This window comes from Chlamydotis macqueenii, chromosome 12 (assembly GCF_036417535.1).
Source record: "Chlamydotis macqueenii isolate bChlMac1 chromosome 12, bChlMac1.mat, whole genome shotgun sequence".
Classification (NCBI taxonomy): Eukaryota; Metazoa; Chordata; class Aves; order Otidiformes; family Otididae; genus Chlamydotis; species Chlamydotis macqueenii.
The window spans coordinates 22900510-22917279 of NC_141567.1; the positions used below are offsets into that span (position 1 = coordinate 22900510).

Here is a 16770-nt window from a genome sequence, read left to right on the forward strand (position 1 = left end):
ATGTTTTACATTAGATTAACCATCCTGGTTTTGGTCCAGCAGTCACCTGCTGGACATTTGGGATGTGTCAGGAATCACTGTCCACCTTGAGAAACAGCTTGCGACTGACTGAAAACTCCTGTAAAATTGTTTGCACCTGAAGTGTTTACGCTATTGTCAGAGAGAGCCTTTATAGCCACTGAATTAGATAATAGCATGTTATGTGTGTTGTCTTACCACTTCAAGCAGAGGAGAGCAGTCAGTAGTGTAACACGTTCATAGTTGAGTTACTGGATGTTGCAGATGTTGGTGACTGGCAAATGTAAAAGCCTCTTGCTGGTGTCACACTGTGGTGTTTCAGTGCACAAACTGAAAAACCTTGAGCTTTTTCCTCCCCTTCCCCTGACTCGGTTACAGGGACCAGCTTGTAATGGGACAGGCTCTCCCAGTTGTCATGAGCATTTTTCTACTGTGTAAATTTGGGAAGGATTGGGGTGAGAATGGAAGTGTTAATACTTGTCCTTTATGGTCATGGACTATAAACAGCTGTAACCCAGGCAAGACCATTCTATTCTGATAAAGTTGTGAGCAAGTTTTTAACTCCTTAGAAGCTTGAAATTTCTTTCCAAATGCTGTTTCCTTGCCCAAAATAAACATTTCAACAATGTCTCACTTCAATATGTATTCATTGAATCCAGGTAGATTTATAGTGTTTTTTGTAGAAATGAAACACTGTTGGCTCCTGGAAGTGCCACTTTATTAGTTTGACTCTTGCTTTGCTGATTAGAGAACACATCTTAAAACTATTTTAATAGGCATACATAAAAAGGATTTCTGTGTTATGATCAGTTCAAAGTTTCACAGGCTGGCAGGCATTGTCTTTTAAGCTTTAAAGTTGTTGATTGTGTACATATCAGGTCAGAAATTTTTCTCTTTCATCATCTTGTTACATACTATCTGTTAGTAAATAGATTCATTGTTAAAGATTGTGAACTGGCATGTGTTAGCAGACCCAGCTGTTTTGACCATTTAATCTTGAACGTGCACTTCAGAGTACACTAATATGATTAATAATAGAATAATAATAAAACCTGAAAGTTCATAATAAGTTAACTAACTTGCTGATTCAGCTCTGTAAAGGGTGTTTTGCTGACTTAAACAGATCAAGAATTTTTGGACAGTTCAGTCTCTGTAATATGTGGTGACCTTATCCCCTCCACATACCCTGTCCCTCAGCTTTTAAAAATATTATATAACCCCTAAAAAGAATTTATCCATTAATTTATTAGCAGCAGACTAGCTGATATAAACACTTGGTGTTATTTGGACTTCATCTCTATGCAGCCGCTCCCTGGCTTGTTCAGTAGTTTAACAAATACTTCTTTTCCCACACTGTTTTCACCTGATTCGCATTGGGGTCCTTGTATTCTCAGAGCGCACAGCTTAACAGTTCACAGTTTAAATGGTGAAATGGTCTGCTTCTATTTTGTGTATCATGCTGTGTAGCGGGCTGTTGTTCCCTTCTTCCCCTCCTCTGTCCTCCAAAGTGGCTGGCAATCAAATGTTATCAAAAGAAGCGGAACATCCTTGCTCTGTCTACACAAACAACCCCTGTGCAACTCTGTGCCCAGAGCTGCTGCCCTTGATGGGCTGTTGTTTGTGCCGCGTGTCTCAGAAGAGCGTATAGGTGTTACAGAGCAGCTGGATACTATGATGTTAAACCTGTAAGACTCCTGGTGTGTTCCAAGTAGCAGTGAGTACTCCATCTCTTCAGCTGTACAGACGGAATAAATTCAGACTGACCCCTTCAAGTGAATGTCAGGGCTGCAAAAGCGTGGGTAGGCATTTATGGCCAGGAAGAGACTCGTGGGCAGATAAAGTGGTCTGAGAGAGCAGTTTCCTAGACAAGCTGCAGTGCTGCTAGACATAGCTGGTGTGTTCCTGGTTACTGATTAGGTGCCTATTCCTTCCTATGCCACCAGAACCACTGGAAGTGCCACAGTGGTGGAAAAGTGTAGCAAGGCAAGCTTGAGAGTGTCTACAGTCAATACAGCAGAGGTATGGGCTGCAGCCAGTATGTGTTTTGGAACACAAAAACAGTCCCAGGCTGCAGCTGCCTGTTGGATCTACAGATGCAGTTATCGATCCACCATTTCTTGTACAAGTGGCTACAAAGGGGGGCAAATAAGGATCTCCTGAATGAGGTTAATAAAAGGTTCAAATTGCCTTTGAAACCATGAAATTTTGGTTTGGAACGTATTACCCGTGGATGCCAAAGTTGGATAGCTGATGCTTTGTCTCCACGCAGAGCTTGCGTCACTACATGAAATTAGCTTCAAATAGTCCTGGAACTCTTCGACCGTTCATTGCTTTCTGAGGTCAGCGTGTCTGGGGCAGCTTTTCTGAGCTGTAGCAGCAGTTCCTTAGCAATTCTGCCTGTCATCAGTGAGTGGGAAGAAAAGGTAATGTGGTCACAGCACAGACTGTGTATCCTGTCAGCAGGCCCCTCTGCCTCTTCAGGGTGTGCAGGGTTGTAGCATAACGGGTCCTTCCAGTGTGAGCGACTTCTGGCTGCATTTGAATTGAGCTGCCTGAATTTCTCCTGATCTGCCTTGTGCACTAGTGTGACCAGAGAGTGGGGAACCTAATCTCCTGTGATTAAGTATTGCCCTTGCATGTTAGCATGTTTGGTTTTTTTCTGAAGCTTCTAGTCTTTATATCTTGGAAGAGGAAGAAGTGAACCCTTCAGTATCACCTGTCACATTATGTGAAAAGGTGTGTGGTGGGTTTTTTGGGGGTGAGATAATTTAGTAGTGAAAGTGAAAAAGGACATCTGTGGGGAAGATTGTTGTGAACAATTCAGAATTTCTTTAAAACTGTTTTTGTTAATCTAGAAGGATGTTTCTACGTGGCAGTTCATAAGCAGATGTCAGCTTGCTTAGTTGTTCTGCTGGGCTAACTAAAATCCTGTAGCTGTCCTAGTTTGGCACCTACCCCAAACAAATAATACTCTCCTTTTCAGTAAGGCACGTTTAAATCATCCTTCAGCAAGCTAACATCAGGTTTGCGGCTTCTAGTTTCCTGAGGTCACATACAAAGCAACTTGTGTTTCTGTAAAATATCATTCAGATAAATTCAGATATCTGTTCTGATACAAGTAAACAAACCATATGATAAAGCCAACATTAAAATCTGAGGAGTGTGGATCCTGTTTCTGAGATCTCCCTTGTGTGGACTCCAATGATGCCCTGTAAGTTTGACTCCGAGATGCCTGTGCCCAAAAGCATCTAATTGTCTTTACTTTTCTCATGCTTGAATAACTGAGAAAAGCTTGTGGTCTAAGCACCTAAATGCCGATGCAAGAAAAGGTATTTGTCTTTTAGGGCAGTGTATCCTACACCAACGTCTGCTCCTGGTCATTTTCTGAGAAGGAGACAGTGCGATTTTTTTTTTTCTGTTTTTTTCAAGCTGGATTCTTTTGGTTGGGTCCCGTGGGCTGTGACTGAGGACCTCCTCTTGTTGGGTGAGGGTAGCCATGCAGAAGTGCTCAGTGAGAGTGGAAAATGCAAACGTGGTGTTCTTCAACTTGAGCAATCTCTGAAACTCGCTGATGTTGAATGCCACTGAATTGATAGAAGATAAATTGGACGCTGTTTTGGAATGTTAAGACAAGAGTGGATGTTTTAGGATATTTGTGATTAAAAAAAAAAGTTAGCAAATGGCTCTTCTTAATTTGATGCCAACATAGTTTTTTACTTATTTTTTCTTAAATCTGTTCAATTCTATTGCAGTAATAAAACATACTGGTAACTTTATGTGCCTTAAGACCTGTTCACAACTAAAAATTTTGAAGGCTTAGGACACCTACTAGTGGTCGGTGCTGGATGAGGTTGGTTGTTAAGTCTTTCTTTTCTGAATGATTAGATTTCCTAGTAGGAGACAATTTTCTTTGAGGTGAAGGTAGAAGACAGACTTGTCAATTGGCTGCAACAACTCCAGCCAAATGACTGTTTTGTCAGCAGGTGGATATTGTAGATGTTCATCTCAGTCCCCTGGCAATCACCTCTAACTATAGAGGGTGAGAGAAACTTGCTTTTTAAAAAAAAAAAAAGTAAAAATTAGCGGTTTGTTTTCAGCTTCACTTTGCTAGCTAATAGTCTGTGCCACAGGATTAACATGCAGTTCTCTGTTAGCTTTATGAACCCCTCCAATTGGTACTGGATAGGGAGTCCAGTCCTGTGGTTATATGGGAGGACAATGATAAAAAAAACTTTGAGTGCTTCCTACTAGTCTGCTTTCGAAAGCACTTTCAGTCATATGTGGAATTCAGGAAAGCCCCAGGGACAACGTCTGCTGCTTCACCCCTTGCTCATGGTATCTGTTTAACTCCTTAACCACCTAGATTGGATTGGCTTTCCTCACAAGTGTCTCTGGCTAGCCGTTGCCTACAAACAGTCCTTCATCTGCAAAGCTTTTTGCTTTTCAGAGAAACAGTGCTCGCTTGTCTTCTTCCTCTGACATGGTCACAGCTGTTGGGATTTTTTTTTTTTTTCCCTCTCTTGAATGCAGTAGCTTATCAGATGAGCCATGTAAGACTCTACACAGCTATATTAATTAACAGCAGGGGCACAATCAGTTATGTCAGTCCTGTGAAGCTGTAATTTGAATAACTTGTGACTGAAATAGTGTTTCAGTTTTTAAAAATCTCATACCCTGCTGACAGGTCACTTCAGAAATCCCAGTATTTTAAGCGTGGCCTCTCTGTGCTATAAAATAATAATTGATACAATAATTCTTTATTTTTGCTTTTTTTCCAGAGTTCTTTACTGCTTTATTAATCTATTCTGATAAATTTGATACCCTTTCATTCCCCCTCAGTAAATAAATTTATGGTCAGAGTCTGTTTCCCACCCTCTGATGAATGCCAAGATACCGTTAGGTGAAAACTTGCTTGGTCCATATGCATTTGTCTGAGTGTTTAATGCGACTCGCTTGAAGGCTAGTGAGATGTAGATGACAATCCATTCCTTGCATCATAACAGGTCATGCCCACGTGCACTAAAAGGTGTCCTGCTCTTCAGAGCGTGTTCTCACAAAGGTCCTTGCATACTCTGTAGAGAAGATGGCTGAGATATGCCAGCTGAGAAACGTGGGATCTGTTCTCAGATGCCTGTGTAGCTGGGAGCGGTAGAAGTTGTTGTACGAATTGTGACAGCTTGCCCTTACCATTGCTGTAGAAGATCTTCATGTGTGTGCTATGCAGGATGTACATACTGCATGCAGTGTGATCCAAATGTATTGCAAGGCTTGCTGGGGAAAATGGTGACTGCCGCTGCTGGCACAATGTGGAATTTGGGAAAGAAGGCTGGCAGGTATGCTAGATTAATAATCCTGTCCTGTGGCATTAAGCAAATAACTCAAAACAAAATCTCAGACACTTAGTACGCCAAGAAATAAAGTAAGGTTAACTTAAAAAAACCCCAAACCCTACTGCATTGACTTAACTGGTTTTCTGGATTCTGTGTCTACCATCATATGTGGATACGATGGTGATAAGACTTTAAAAGTGGTAAAGGTAGAATAAATATGCTACTGAAACTTGGAGCTGTTTCTATCAGACAAAGTGACTGCATTATTTAGTCTATAGTTTTTGGTGTAAATTCAAAATTATGCCAATAATTGCTTTTAGCTTTATGAATTAGAAGTAGATCTGAAAAATAAACCTGAATGCATCTTGAATATGTTATCTCATATTTTAGGAGAACACACGAATTGTAAGGGTGAAAGTTATAGCTGGAATTGGCCTGGCCAAGAAGGATATCTTAGGAGCCAGGTAAGAATATGTGCCCTTAATGTGTTAAGAAGACAGTTGCTTCTTTACTTTCTTTCCACAGCTGTTTAGATCTTAGTAAATCCTGATGTGCCTCTCTCCAAAAAAAATCAGAACTGTTTTAACTGGTAAACTTATAGAATTATCAGAGACTATGTAAATGTGAAGGTAGATGTTTTCTTGCCCAAGAGTGACTTGCATGGATTTTATGCATTGGCAAAACAACGTGTGGGGAGGTTTAATTCTCTGCATGGTAAAATAGTTCTACCATGGAGGATAGATACATGTGTATATTTTACTTCAGGTAGACTACAGCTAAAATAACAAGAGTTCAGTTATAATCAAAGTTGTCTCATCTGTGCTTTAAAGACTTGGAATGACCACAACACTAAACACTGGTAGCAACAAGTCTATTTCAACTCAAATTATATGGGGGACAGCACCCATGAGTTCTATAGATGTGGTAAACCCCTGCCAGTGGCTGCAGGCTCTGGGTGTGTACAAATTTAGAAGCTGGCAATCTGCATAAGGGAAGAAACAATCAAAGTGGCTTAACATTTACCACAGGAAAGAGCAAGCTTTGTAATTGAAATGCTTTTTAGGACCTTGTAGAACTGACAAGGGGCAGCATGCAGCTTGTAGTAAAGCTGCTTTTTCTTCTGGCCCATGTACAGAGGGTCTAGAAAAGTACTGATGGGTTTAGTACTTGTTCTGCTGTCAGCTGCTTTGCCATATGCACAGGAATGCTGTTATTTTAGCACTAGCAGAATTGTTACGTCTGACATCGGTTCAGCATTAGAAAAAATTCTCTTGTGATATTCATATTTTCCCTAAAGCCAGACAGTCTCTCCAATTTTTTTTCATGTGCGATGTTTTTACTTTAAACAAAAACAGGGCAGCTTTTCTCATTGTAACTTAAATATGTGAAAACTGTATGCTCTTTTGCCGTATAGCAGATGGTCTTGTTACTAGTCTCTGAGCAATTGAATGCCTTGACTCTCTGTTAATGAAAACTAGATACTGGTATCATCTGTTGTCTGTTGTACCACTAGAAGAAAAAACAAACAAACAACTGAGGCAGTAGGCCGTTTTAAGCAACCATATTAGGACAACTACATTAGCAGAAAAATTCAGGTTAAACTCAAACTCTGTGAAACTGATAGAACATTTAGTAAAACTATTACGTGTGCAAGGAAGTACCTCAGATTCCAGGTATTTTAAATTGTTAAAACCAAGAGATTTAATACTTCCAGCTTTTTCAATCACAATTGTTTTTTTTATGTGTGTCTTGTTGAAATGCATGAGGATTTATTAAATGTGTTCTCATGAAATAAGAACTGTGAAAGAGGAGAGAGAATCAAATTGTAGTGATATACAGATTATAAAATTACATAGCTAGTATGGTCATAGTTAGTAACAATGTTTAGATTAGTTTTATCTTTAAAGCTATCTAGAAAATGATTGTGAGTACAGATGTGTACAGTGTTCATAAAGTACTTGTAACTTGTAGTTTCATAGCTTCTATTAATTTAAGCCTTTTAAAATTCAACTGCTAATAATGCTGACAAAAAAAGAATGTATAGCATCATGCTTATCTCTTTCTTTCCCCCTCCCAGTGACCCCTATGTGAAAGTGACAGTGTATGATCCAGTGAATGGAGTCCTTACCAGTGTTCAGACAAAAACTATTAAAAAGGTTAGCTGTCTTCTCTTTTTGGTTGTGGTGGTTTTGTTTGGTTTTTTGATCAGACTCTAGAGGAAATGTTAATACTACAGAAAATAGAAGAATTAATATGTCACTTGAGTGAACAGACGTGGGGAAAGGTACGTTCCATGACCTGCTGGCTTTCTGTTCATGGCATTATTTTGGTATTTTCCCTTCAGTAATTTTAGTGAAAGGCAGAGAAACACTAAGGAATGTAAGGTGAGTACTGATTCAAAACTACATGTTTCATGAGAGTACTGGATTGTTCTGATTTTCTGAGATATTTAATGATGTAAGAATCTCGGTCTTGCTGTACAACTTCTTACTCTTTTTCCTTGCTGTACAACTTTTATCTTTTTTCTTTGAAAGAAACAGAATTCGTTGTGTTTCAACATAAAATTGCACAATTTCTCTAGAATACCTGCAGGAAAAAGTCAGTCTTAGTACCAGTAGGTTATGTTAGATCAACTGAAAAGGAAAAAATTGTATACTCTTCCAAATTGTTGTTCTTGGATAATGGCTGTGATTTATGTTATAAGATCACTCATGCATTTTTTCTTTCATGTTGATAATTGTTGATTTAGCAACTATGAGAGTTCAAAGTATTTCTAGTATTTTTAAAAATAGCCACAATTGAAAGATGTGTTTAATTGAGGAGGTTATATTGTGTCTATCTAGATTATGTTGAGAGATTTGACATTTGCTAAGAGTTCATAATTTCAGGATTATTATATGTTCGCATGTAAGCAGTGTGAATAGCGGACTGGGGAGAAGGCAGTGATTATTACTGAAGACATATCATAAATTAACTGATTTGGATTGTATGATGGGTGCTTCTTGGCATCTGTGGTGTTACCCAAATTCTGAGAATACTTTTATAAATTGTCTCCGTTCTACAGTGACTTTTAACTGGTATAGCAAGGTTAACGCTTTTGTACTTAAGTGGATTGTTAGATGGGATAAAACATGTAAAACATCAAAAAAAGACACCAATATGGAATTGTCACTATAACCAATGCTGTCTTCCTTTTCTTTTTCCCTCCTCCCATATAGTCTTTAAACCCAAAGTGGAATGAAGAATTCTTATTTAGAGTAAGTGTTTTTTTACAGCCTTATTACATATATTGGATATTATTTTAACACATTAGGAAAAATGTTTTCTCATGGCTTCAACTTAAAATCAGAAATATGTCTATAATTAATGTTCAAAAAGGCTCACAAACTGCTTTCCTTTGAAATAGACTTGTTAACAGAAATAATACTTCCTTAGAAACAGATTTGTTAATAGTTTTATTTGTGCCTCAGTTAAATTTTCAGTCTTTATGTTGTCTTCTTTATTCCATGAGTGTTTAAAACCATGAATATGGATTTAAAAACAGTTTGGGATAGCAGCAGTCTTGGCTCATTGGTTCTGATAGAAATGTGTTGCATAATGAAATGACAACAAGGTGTTTAGTTTGCTGTTTAGTTTAGGTCTTCTGTATTTCTTTCCTCCTGTATAGACTTGGGGATTTTGTTGAAGACATGCTGGAATTCAGCATGTGTTTTAACCTATTTCTTTTTCCTAGGTTAATCCTCAGAAACACAGACTCCTTTTTGAAGTATTTGATGAAAACCGTTTGGTAGGTCCTTTTGAGATAATATTGCAATGTGTTAAAAGACTTGAATGAAAGTAAGTTTGTCTGGATTCAACATGGATAAAAAACCACACCAAACAATTTTATCTTCTATAATGAAACCTAAAGCTAAAGGCAGACCTGATTTGTTTACTGATCTGATGTTACCACATTTTGTGATGCTCTGAAGCAGTTACATTAGTGTTTTTAAATTCTAATGTATGTTTACTCATAAAAGTGTTGTTCTTCTGTAGTGCTTTTCAAATGATACGGCCAAGTTCTTCAATGATGTTGAAAGCTCCACATTGTATGTGAAGGTGTCACTCTCTGAATGACAAGTCATAAGTAAGATAGGGATAGCTTGTGCCTTTATTTTCTCAGTGAAATCAAAACTACTCCTCTGACCATGCTCTTATGTTATGTGTGAAGATGTCTGCTTACCTATCCTGTCTGTGTGTTTTGTTGTCAATGAGTAAGGCTGGCAGCAGTACAGTCATGACACTTGTGTCCTAGGGACACTTCTCACTGGAATATATACCTTTTCCTTCTGCAGAAGTTTGAAACTCATAGGTGGGACTGAGTGCTCTTTACTTTGTGCTCCAAACACGGTTTCATTCTGATAGACGTTGTAAAGGATCTCTTTGTGCTTGAGTAGTCTGTTGGCTATGAAGAACTTACTGTTTTTTTCCTAGTGCTTTCTGTGTATCTTCAGTGATCTATTGTATCTTTGATGGAGGTGCTGCTCTGCTAAAGTTGGGAAGAGTGAAAATGTATGTAAATATAAGTACAAACTGTCTAGAATAATTAGATTTAAGAAGGAAGAGGCTTGTTTCTTGGTTATAGGCATCACATAGTTCCCAAACCATCTGCTTCTTGAGTAGTGGTCCTGAGTATTTCAAATATGATGTCTCTCTTATTTTTCTAAAAGCAATTTTAAAGGGAATCGCCAGTGTTTGTGGCTTACATGGCAGGTTAAATCAATTTTCCATAATCCTCAGATGTTCGCCTCAACTTGATGTTATGGGCAACAGTGTATTCTTTGTGAGGTCCGAGTGCTGTGTCCGTTAGTCACTGGAACTTTACTGCACCCCCTGGAAGCCAGGAGGCATGATCAGAAAGTCCGGTTGCTTCTTGCGGGAAGAAGGCCAATGCTTTCTTTGTGGTTTCCACCAAGAGAATTACTTAGCATTCTTTCTCTAATCTAGAGTAGAGAAGTTGTTTGACCTGTTTACTTAGGGGAGAGGAACCAATAAAACATGTTATTGGCATCAACTTGGAAATGATGCTTTGTTTCCTATGTATGATTATGTTTAGCGATCAAAGCATCATGCCCTCATCAGTCACTGTATAGTTCTACAATGACCCCAATATTTCTTCATCTTTTCCATCTCCTCGTTTGGTGTATGGAGCAGACTGTCTTCCTATTTCTCTTTAGCTTGCTCTCAGAAACACTATTTCTGTCCCAGATGTCTTGAGCTGTTTGAAGTGAGTCAAATTGTTGCCTTAGCTGTGATTGTTGTGTACTGTTTGACAAGTGGCCCCACTTCTGATAATTAATCTTAACATGTCAGAAATCATAGATGCCTCGTACTTTTTCACTAGGATACACAGCTATGGTCGGAAGGTGTTTCATCTGCCATTATTTTAGTAGGCTTCTGTGTTAATTAGGCTTGCTTTCTTCTACCTCTTAGATGACTGTTTAAACTCTAGATGTGAGCAAGCTGATAAAACGGAAGTTCTCTTACATTTGTGAGACCGCGCTCCCAACAGATAATTTCCTCACTATAAAAATGTGTCCTGAGTGCTTTTATATCCTCTCACTTTTGGGGACAAATTGAAGCGTGAAATCTCTGCTTTTTGTTTTTAAGAAATGTTGCTTTCTTACACCAGGCTCAAAGCTTACCTTCTTCAATGTTAGGCTTAAATTCAAAGTCCTGCTGCATTGGTTATATGACCAACAATTGGAGTTTTAAAATCTTTTTGTAATAGCTTTTAAACTTTTCAAACCTCACCTGTCTTGGATTTGGTGAGGAAACACTAAATCTAGTTTGTTCTGCTGACTTGTTGCAAACCATTAGTAGAATAAAGGAGTTGAGTGGTTTGTGGAGCCCTCAATTATGGCTGTCTTTAAAAGCACATTTCAAAAATCTATCGAGAATGGCAATGAGATCAGTTATGAGGTGGACCAGTGAAGGGACTAGATGACTTTTTGCTGTCTCTTCCTTTTACAATAAATTGTCACAATTATGTCTGTTTCAAACAATGTGCCAAAATGTGTTATTGATACTGAAGAAGTCAACAATGTTAAGATTTGAATGCAGCTATTGTACTTTTTAAAAAATAACATTTTTTCTTTATTTTTATGTCAGCTCTGACTCAGCAAGATAGAAGTTTGCATTTTAAAAGCAATTTTATGTTGACTGAGGAAGCTGTAGTTGGCTAGCTATAACCCATACAGCTTTAGCTAAAGAAAAGCAATATATTGGGAGGTTTGACTTAAAATTTAAGCCTGAGTTACCAAATTATGTTAACGTTTTCTTGGAGGTTTCTTTAGTAAGATTGGAAAAACATTTCAGATCTTCCGTTGGGAGAGAAAGTGTTACTTTATTTTAGTAAAAGCAGTATGTCTAATAAAGTGGTTGCAATTTGTTGTGTATCATGCTAACATATTTCAAACTGTGCTACTAATAAATTTGTTGTTGGGGAGAAAAGGAGCTTTAAGAAATGCTGCTTTTTTTTAGCCTTCACTCACATATCTTAGGGTGAGGTTTTTTGTCGTATTCTTTTAATGTATTGCTTGAAGTTCAAATGTAACTTTTTGAATCTATAACCAAAAGAATCTTTTATGGTATTTTCCTTTCCTCTTCTCCGCCCAACCCAGTCTCCCTCCAACATACAACATTAGAAGTCCAGTTGGTAAAGCATAATGAAATAAATGAACTGTTGTATTTGTTGGCTTTTTATGAATAAGCTAGTATTCATTTATTGCTGCATTCTAATAATGGAATTCAGGTAATGGAGGTTAAGTAAGCCCTGGAGTATAATTAGAAAACAAATTTGTTGCTTGCAAACAGGGTACTGTGAATTTGATTCTTGGCTCTTTTTTGGGAAGGAGGTATAAATGTTAGTTTTACTGCCTTCTAGTTTAAAATACAGTAAAGGTTAAATAAATATGGAGCAGAAGAAAATCTAGTTGTGTGACCTGTAAAAGTATAAATGGCCTAGTGTTCTCTGTTTACACTTTTTCAGCAACACTAAGTAATTTCATATTAGTGTGGTAGGGTTTAGTACTGCATCACACATGCCTTCTGTATTCAAAAGTACATTCATAGCCAAATGTTTGTTTAAAAAAAAAAAACCAACAAACCACAGGGCCCAGCCCTGTTCAGCATCTTTGTCAGGGACATGGACAGTGGGATAGAGCGCACCGCACGCTCAGCAAGTTCGCCAACGACACCAAGCTGTGTGGTGCGATCGACACGCTGGAGGGGAGGGATCCATCCAGAGGGACCTGGACAGGCTGGAGAGGTGGGCCCGTGCCAACCTCATGAAGTTCAACCAGGCCAAGTGCAAGGTCCTGCATGTGGGTCAGGGCAATCCCAGGCACAAATACAGGCTGGGTGGGGAATGGATTGAGAGCAGCCCTGAGGAGAAGGACTTGGGAGTGCTGGTGGACGAGAAGCTTAACATGAGCCGGCAATGTGCTCTTGTGGCCCAGAAGGCCAACCGTGTCCTGGGCTGCATCAAGAGGAGTGTGGCCAGCAGGTCGAGGGAGGGGATTCTCCCCCTCTACTCTGCTCTGGTGAGACCCCACCTGGAGTACTGCGTCCAGCTCTGGACCCCCCAGCGTAAGAAAGGATATGGACCAGTTGGAAAGGGTTCCAGAGGAGGCCACGAAGATGATGAGAGGGCTGGAGCACCTCTCCTGTGAGGCCAGGCTGAGAGAGTTGGGGCTGTTCAGCCTGGAGAAGAGGAGGCTCTGGGGAGACCTGATAGCGGCCTTCCAGTGCCTTAAGGGGGCTGCAGGAAAGATGGGGAGAAACTGTTCAGCAGGGCCTGGTGTGATGGGACAAGGGTTGATGGTTTCAAAATAGAGGGAGGTAGATTTAGATTAGATATTGGGAAGAAATTTTTTACACTGAGAGTGGTAGAACACTGTCCCAGGTTGTCCAGAGAGGTGGTGGATGCCCCATCCCTGGAAACGTTCCAGGCCAGGTTGGCCGGGGCTCTGAGCAACCTGATCTGGTTGGAGATGTCCCTGCTTCTGGCAGGGGGGTTGGACTGGGTGGGCTTTGAAGTTCCCTTCCAACCTAAACCGTTCTGTGATTCTATGAAAAAAAAAAAAAAAAACCCCACTGAACAGCAAGGTTCAAGATTGTCTTTTTTTTAAAGTCCCACTAGGTGCCAGCAAAGGGCCTCTTCATATGGTATGAGCCAGTGAAACATTTTGTAGGAATTCTCAATCCCATTCCTCTTGTAAGAGTTGACAGTATATTAACTTGACATACTGGCCATTTTATTTAAAAAAATAAAAATGAAATATCAGGAATAGGCTATGAATGTATGAGACTGTATATAATTATACAAAATATCTTTATAATTGTGCTTGGCAGTTGCATTTATCACTGTGCATGCTTAGCTCAGTGTTCTAAAGTTTGCGTAGCTGGTCGTGTATTTGCATGCCATAGTGAACTCGAATGCATGTCTGCTTACTGTGGGCTTCCAGCAAACAAGATGAGGTAGTTCAGTTTGTGAGAACGGTTTGTTTCTTGTTATCTTTAGCAGCTGTAATTTGGAAAGGTTAAAATATAAAATAAAAGATTAAAATGGTAGGCTGAAAAGAAATGCCAAATTATTAATCAGAATAACTTTTTGTGGTTTGAATTCAGTTGCACCTCACTGAAAATTATGAATTAATTGGCAGAAGTTTCTACTGTGTGCAAGTCTTTGGAAAGTGTGACTGCTTAACAGTATGTGGATTGAGAGATAATGCCAGATTTCTTTCAAGTTTTATTTAAATAGTGCAGAAAAACTTTTTTTTTTTTAAGAAGGAGGAGGCTTATTTCACTGGTTTATGCATAATTCAGACCTCAGCAGTTTGCTAGCATGGTTACTATTTGGAAATTCAATCCTAGACTTGATACTCAATTATATGGGACTTCATTCCTACCAACTTCCTGTAATTCTAAACCTATGGGTAAAAATATTAGTAGTCATACGCTGCTGAGGAAAGTACGGACACATTGACTCAGCTAGTGCAGCTGCAGCAGGAGTTGCTGTTTTAAACTTGGAAGCACTGGAAGTTTATTATGGTATTAATTTATGCAAATTGCAGAAGGTACAATTGAAACAAGGTCAGTAGTGTTTGTCAGCGTGTTGCAGCTGAGGTCGTTGGAACGTAAATGCTTTGTAAATGAACGCCTTCTGACTGCAAGCAAAGACGGTCCAGAAACTGCAGTTCAACAAATGGCTGGCTTATTTCAAGAGGTACGGGTCTTTTTAACACTCGTATCTTGTATAAATTAGGACAAAGACTGCAACTTTTATGGGCTATTACTGTTGTGATATACTAGCTCTAGGTTCTGTGCGGCTGCCTGTATCCTTTCTGCTGAAGGATCTTTGTGGTTTTCATTTGTTAACATGCGTGGAAATGAGAACAAATGGCACGACGGTTAAGATTGCATTTTGCTACCCAAAGAAGCAACACAGATCCGTCATCGGAAACCTCTGAAGATGTTTTGGATAGGAGCAATTGTATGTACTTCAGAAAATTGCAGAATTCTGCACCTAAGGTTACACAACTGAAACTGACTCCTAGACAAGTAGCTTATGCACCTGTAATGCAAGAAGTAATTAATGAAGAGGAAAATGCAACTGTTTCTTCACTGCAAATAAAAAGGAGCACCTCACTGCACATTTCCCTACAGTCCAGAAAATGTAGTGGACGTTTTCGGTCTGGTGATGCTCTAGCTACTGGTGAAGACACTTCATTCATTAGCGTGGGTAATGAAGGAGATTGTGGCACTAGAGTTGATCATCGATCTCATGATGGCCTTCTGAGCAATAACGCTCTGCGCAGTGGCAGTCTTAGCAGTATTGCAGCCAGCGACAGTGGGTCGTTCAGCAGTGCTGGCAGTGACTACGGATCATGTGCAAGTACCACAAGTGATGGAGGTTCATGTAGTAACAGTGTCATCAGCGACAGTGGTAGTGGCACTCTTTCAACAGGCGATGGTCCTTTCTGTACTAGCATTGCACATGGTGATTCTTCATACAGAAGCACTGCAAACAAATGCTGTCCTTATAGGAACAACTCATCTCAGGAAACTCTGTGTGGAATTAATACTACTTTTGACCAAGATGCTTTGTCAGTGAGGAAGAGAACTAAAATTCCGCTGCGACGTTGTTCATCGTTGGTTATTTTCCCAAGGAGTCCTTCCAGCACTCCTCCAGCTTCTCCAGTAAGCGCAGGTCAACTACCACATAGAGGTGCCTATCAAACATCCCATAAACTAATTATTTCTCCTAGTGAGCTGGCACAAAGAGATCAAGCCGTTTCCAAGGGATTCCTTTCAACAGCAGTCAATGGACTTCGACTGTCTAAAACAGTTTGCTCTTCTGGGGAAGTCAGAGACATTCGACCACTTTACTTGAATACATCCTTACAGGACAAAACTCCAATTTTGAATAGTTCCGAGCAGGCACCTTGTGAAGAAGTATCTGATGACTTCTCATGTATTTCAGTTCAGCTCACTCAAAGAGCATTTGCATCAAGCAGTGGAATGGTTAATGACTGTTGCAGTCCAGAGTTAAATCTGAACTCCGGTGCCAAATATCCTCATTTAAAACTGGCACGTAGCACATCTGCATGTTTACCCTCAAAAAAGGACTCAGAATATCGGATTAATTTAAATGAACTAGAAAGACCGAAGGCACAGATGAGTAAAACCCACCATGTATTGCAAAGAAGCGTTTCGTTGGAAGGATCGCATCAAAAAGTTTCTTGCTGTTTATCCAGCCTTAAATACAGATGTCACAGTGCAAAGACGTCTCAGTTGCACATACAATTCAAACCTGGGAATGAAGGAGAAACAGCTCCTGTTAAGAAAAGATACGGAACCTCTAAAAGGGAAATATCTAGCACTTCTTTGTGGAGGCCCCATAGGGTGAGTGTTCTGGTTTATAGAAAAATTTGACAGTATTTTACAGCTGAAATTTAACTGGAAAATGATAACATTTACAATCAAGACTTAAACAGAGTTTCCTAATAGTGTCAAATTGTCACCATTAGGGAGTTAATTTTTATATTATCTAGAACATTTGTTTTTTAGATTTGTTTCTTATGGTGCATACAGTAGCATAGGTGAATAGGTCTTACAGTGAAATACCTGTATGTAATATATTATAAACAATAATTTCCTTTTTATATGAATTCAAAAGGATTTTCTTGTCTAATTATCTAGATATGGGAATTATTAAACCTCAGATGAAGTTTTGTGGCTTTAAAGACATAACTTTACTTCTCAATAAATTAATAGTAATTACTAAAATTGTTTGCTTATAAAATGAGTAAAAATGAGTGAATTAACTGTGGAGTCTTTTAGGCTTATTTCATATAGGCTTTATTTTACAGAACAGTTT

The 16770-nt window shown here is 39.1% G+C and overlaps 1 protein-coding gene across 2 annotated transcripts in view; it reads left to right on the forward strand.

The window, feature by feature from the left end:
• The window catches only part of NEDD4 (NEDD4 E3 ubiquitin protein ligase), a 61656-nt gene that overhangs the window by 6857 nt on the left and 38029 nt on the right, over window positions 1-16770 (forward strand). The window contains exons 2-5 of one of the 2 annotated variants that reach the window (XM_086757025.1): window positions 5739-5812; window positions 7426-7504; window positions 8567-8605; window positions 9082-9135. In XM_086757025.1, the coding sequence (XP_086613151.1) occupies window positions 5739-5812; window positions 7426-7504; window positions 8567-8605; window positions 9082-9135 (246 nt within the window). Of the gene's footprint in view, window positions 1-5738; window positions 5813-7425; window positions 7505-8566; window positions 8606-9081; window positions 9136-14789; window positions 16296-16770 lie in introns of those variants that run through there. The other variant, XM_086757024.1, reaches the window with a different exon arrangement.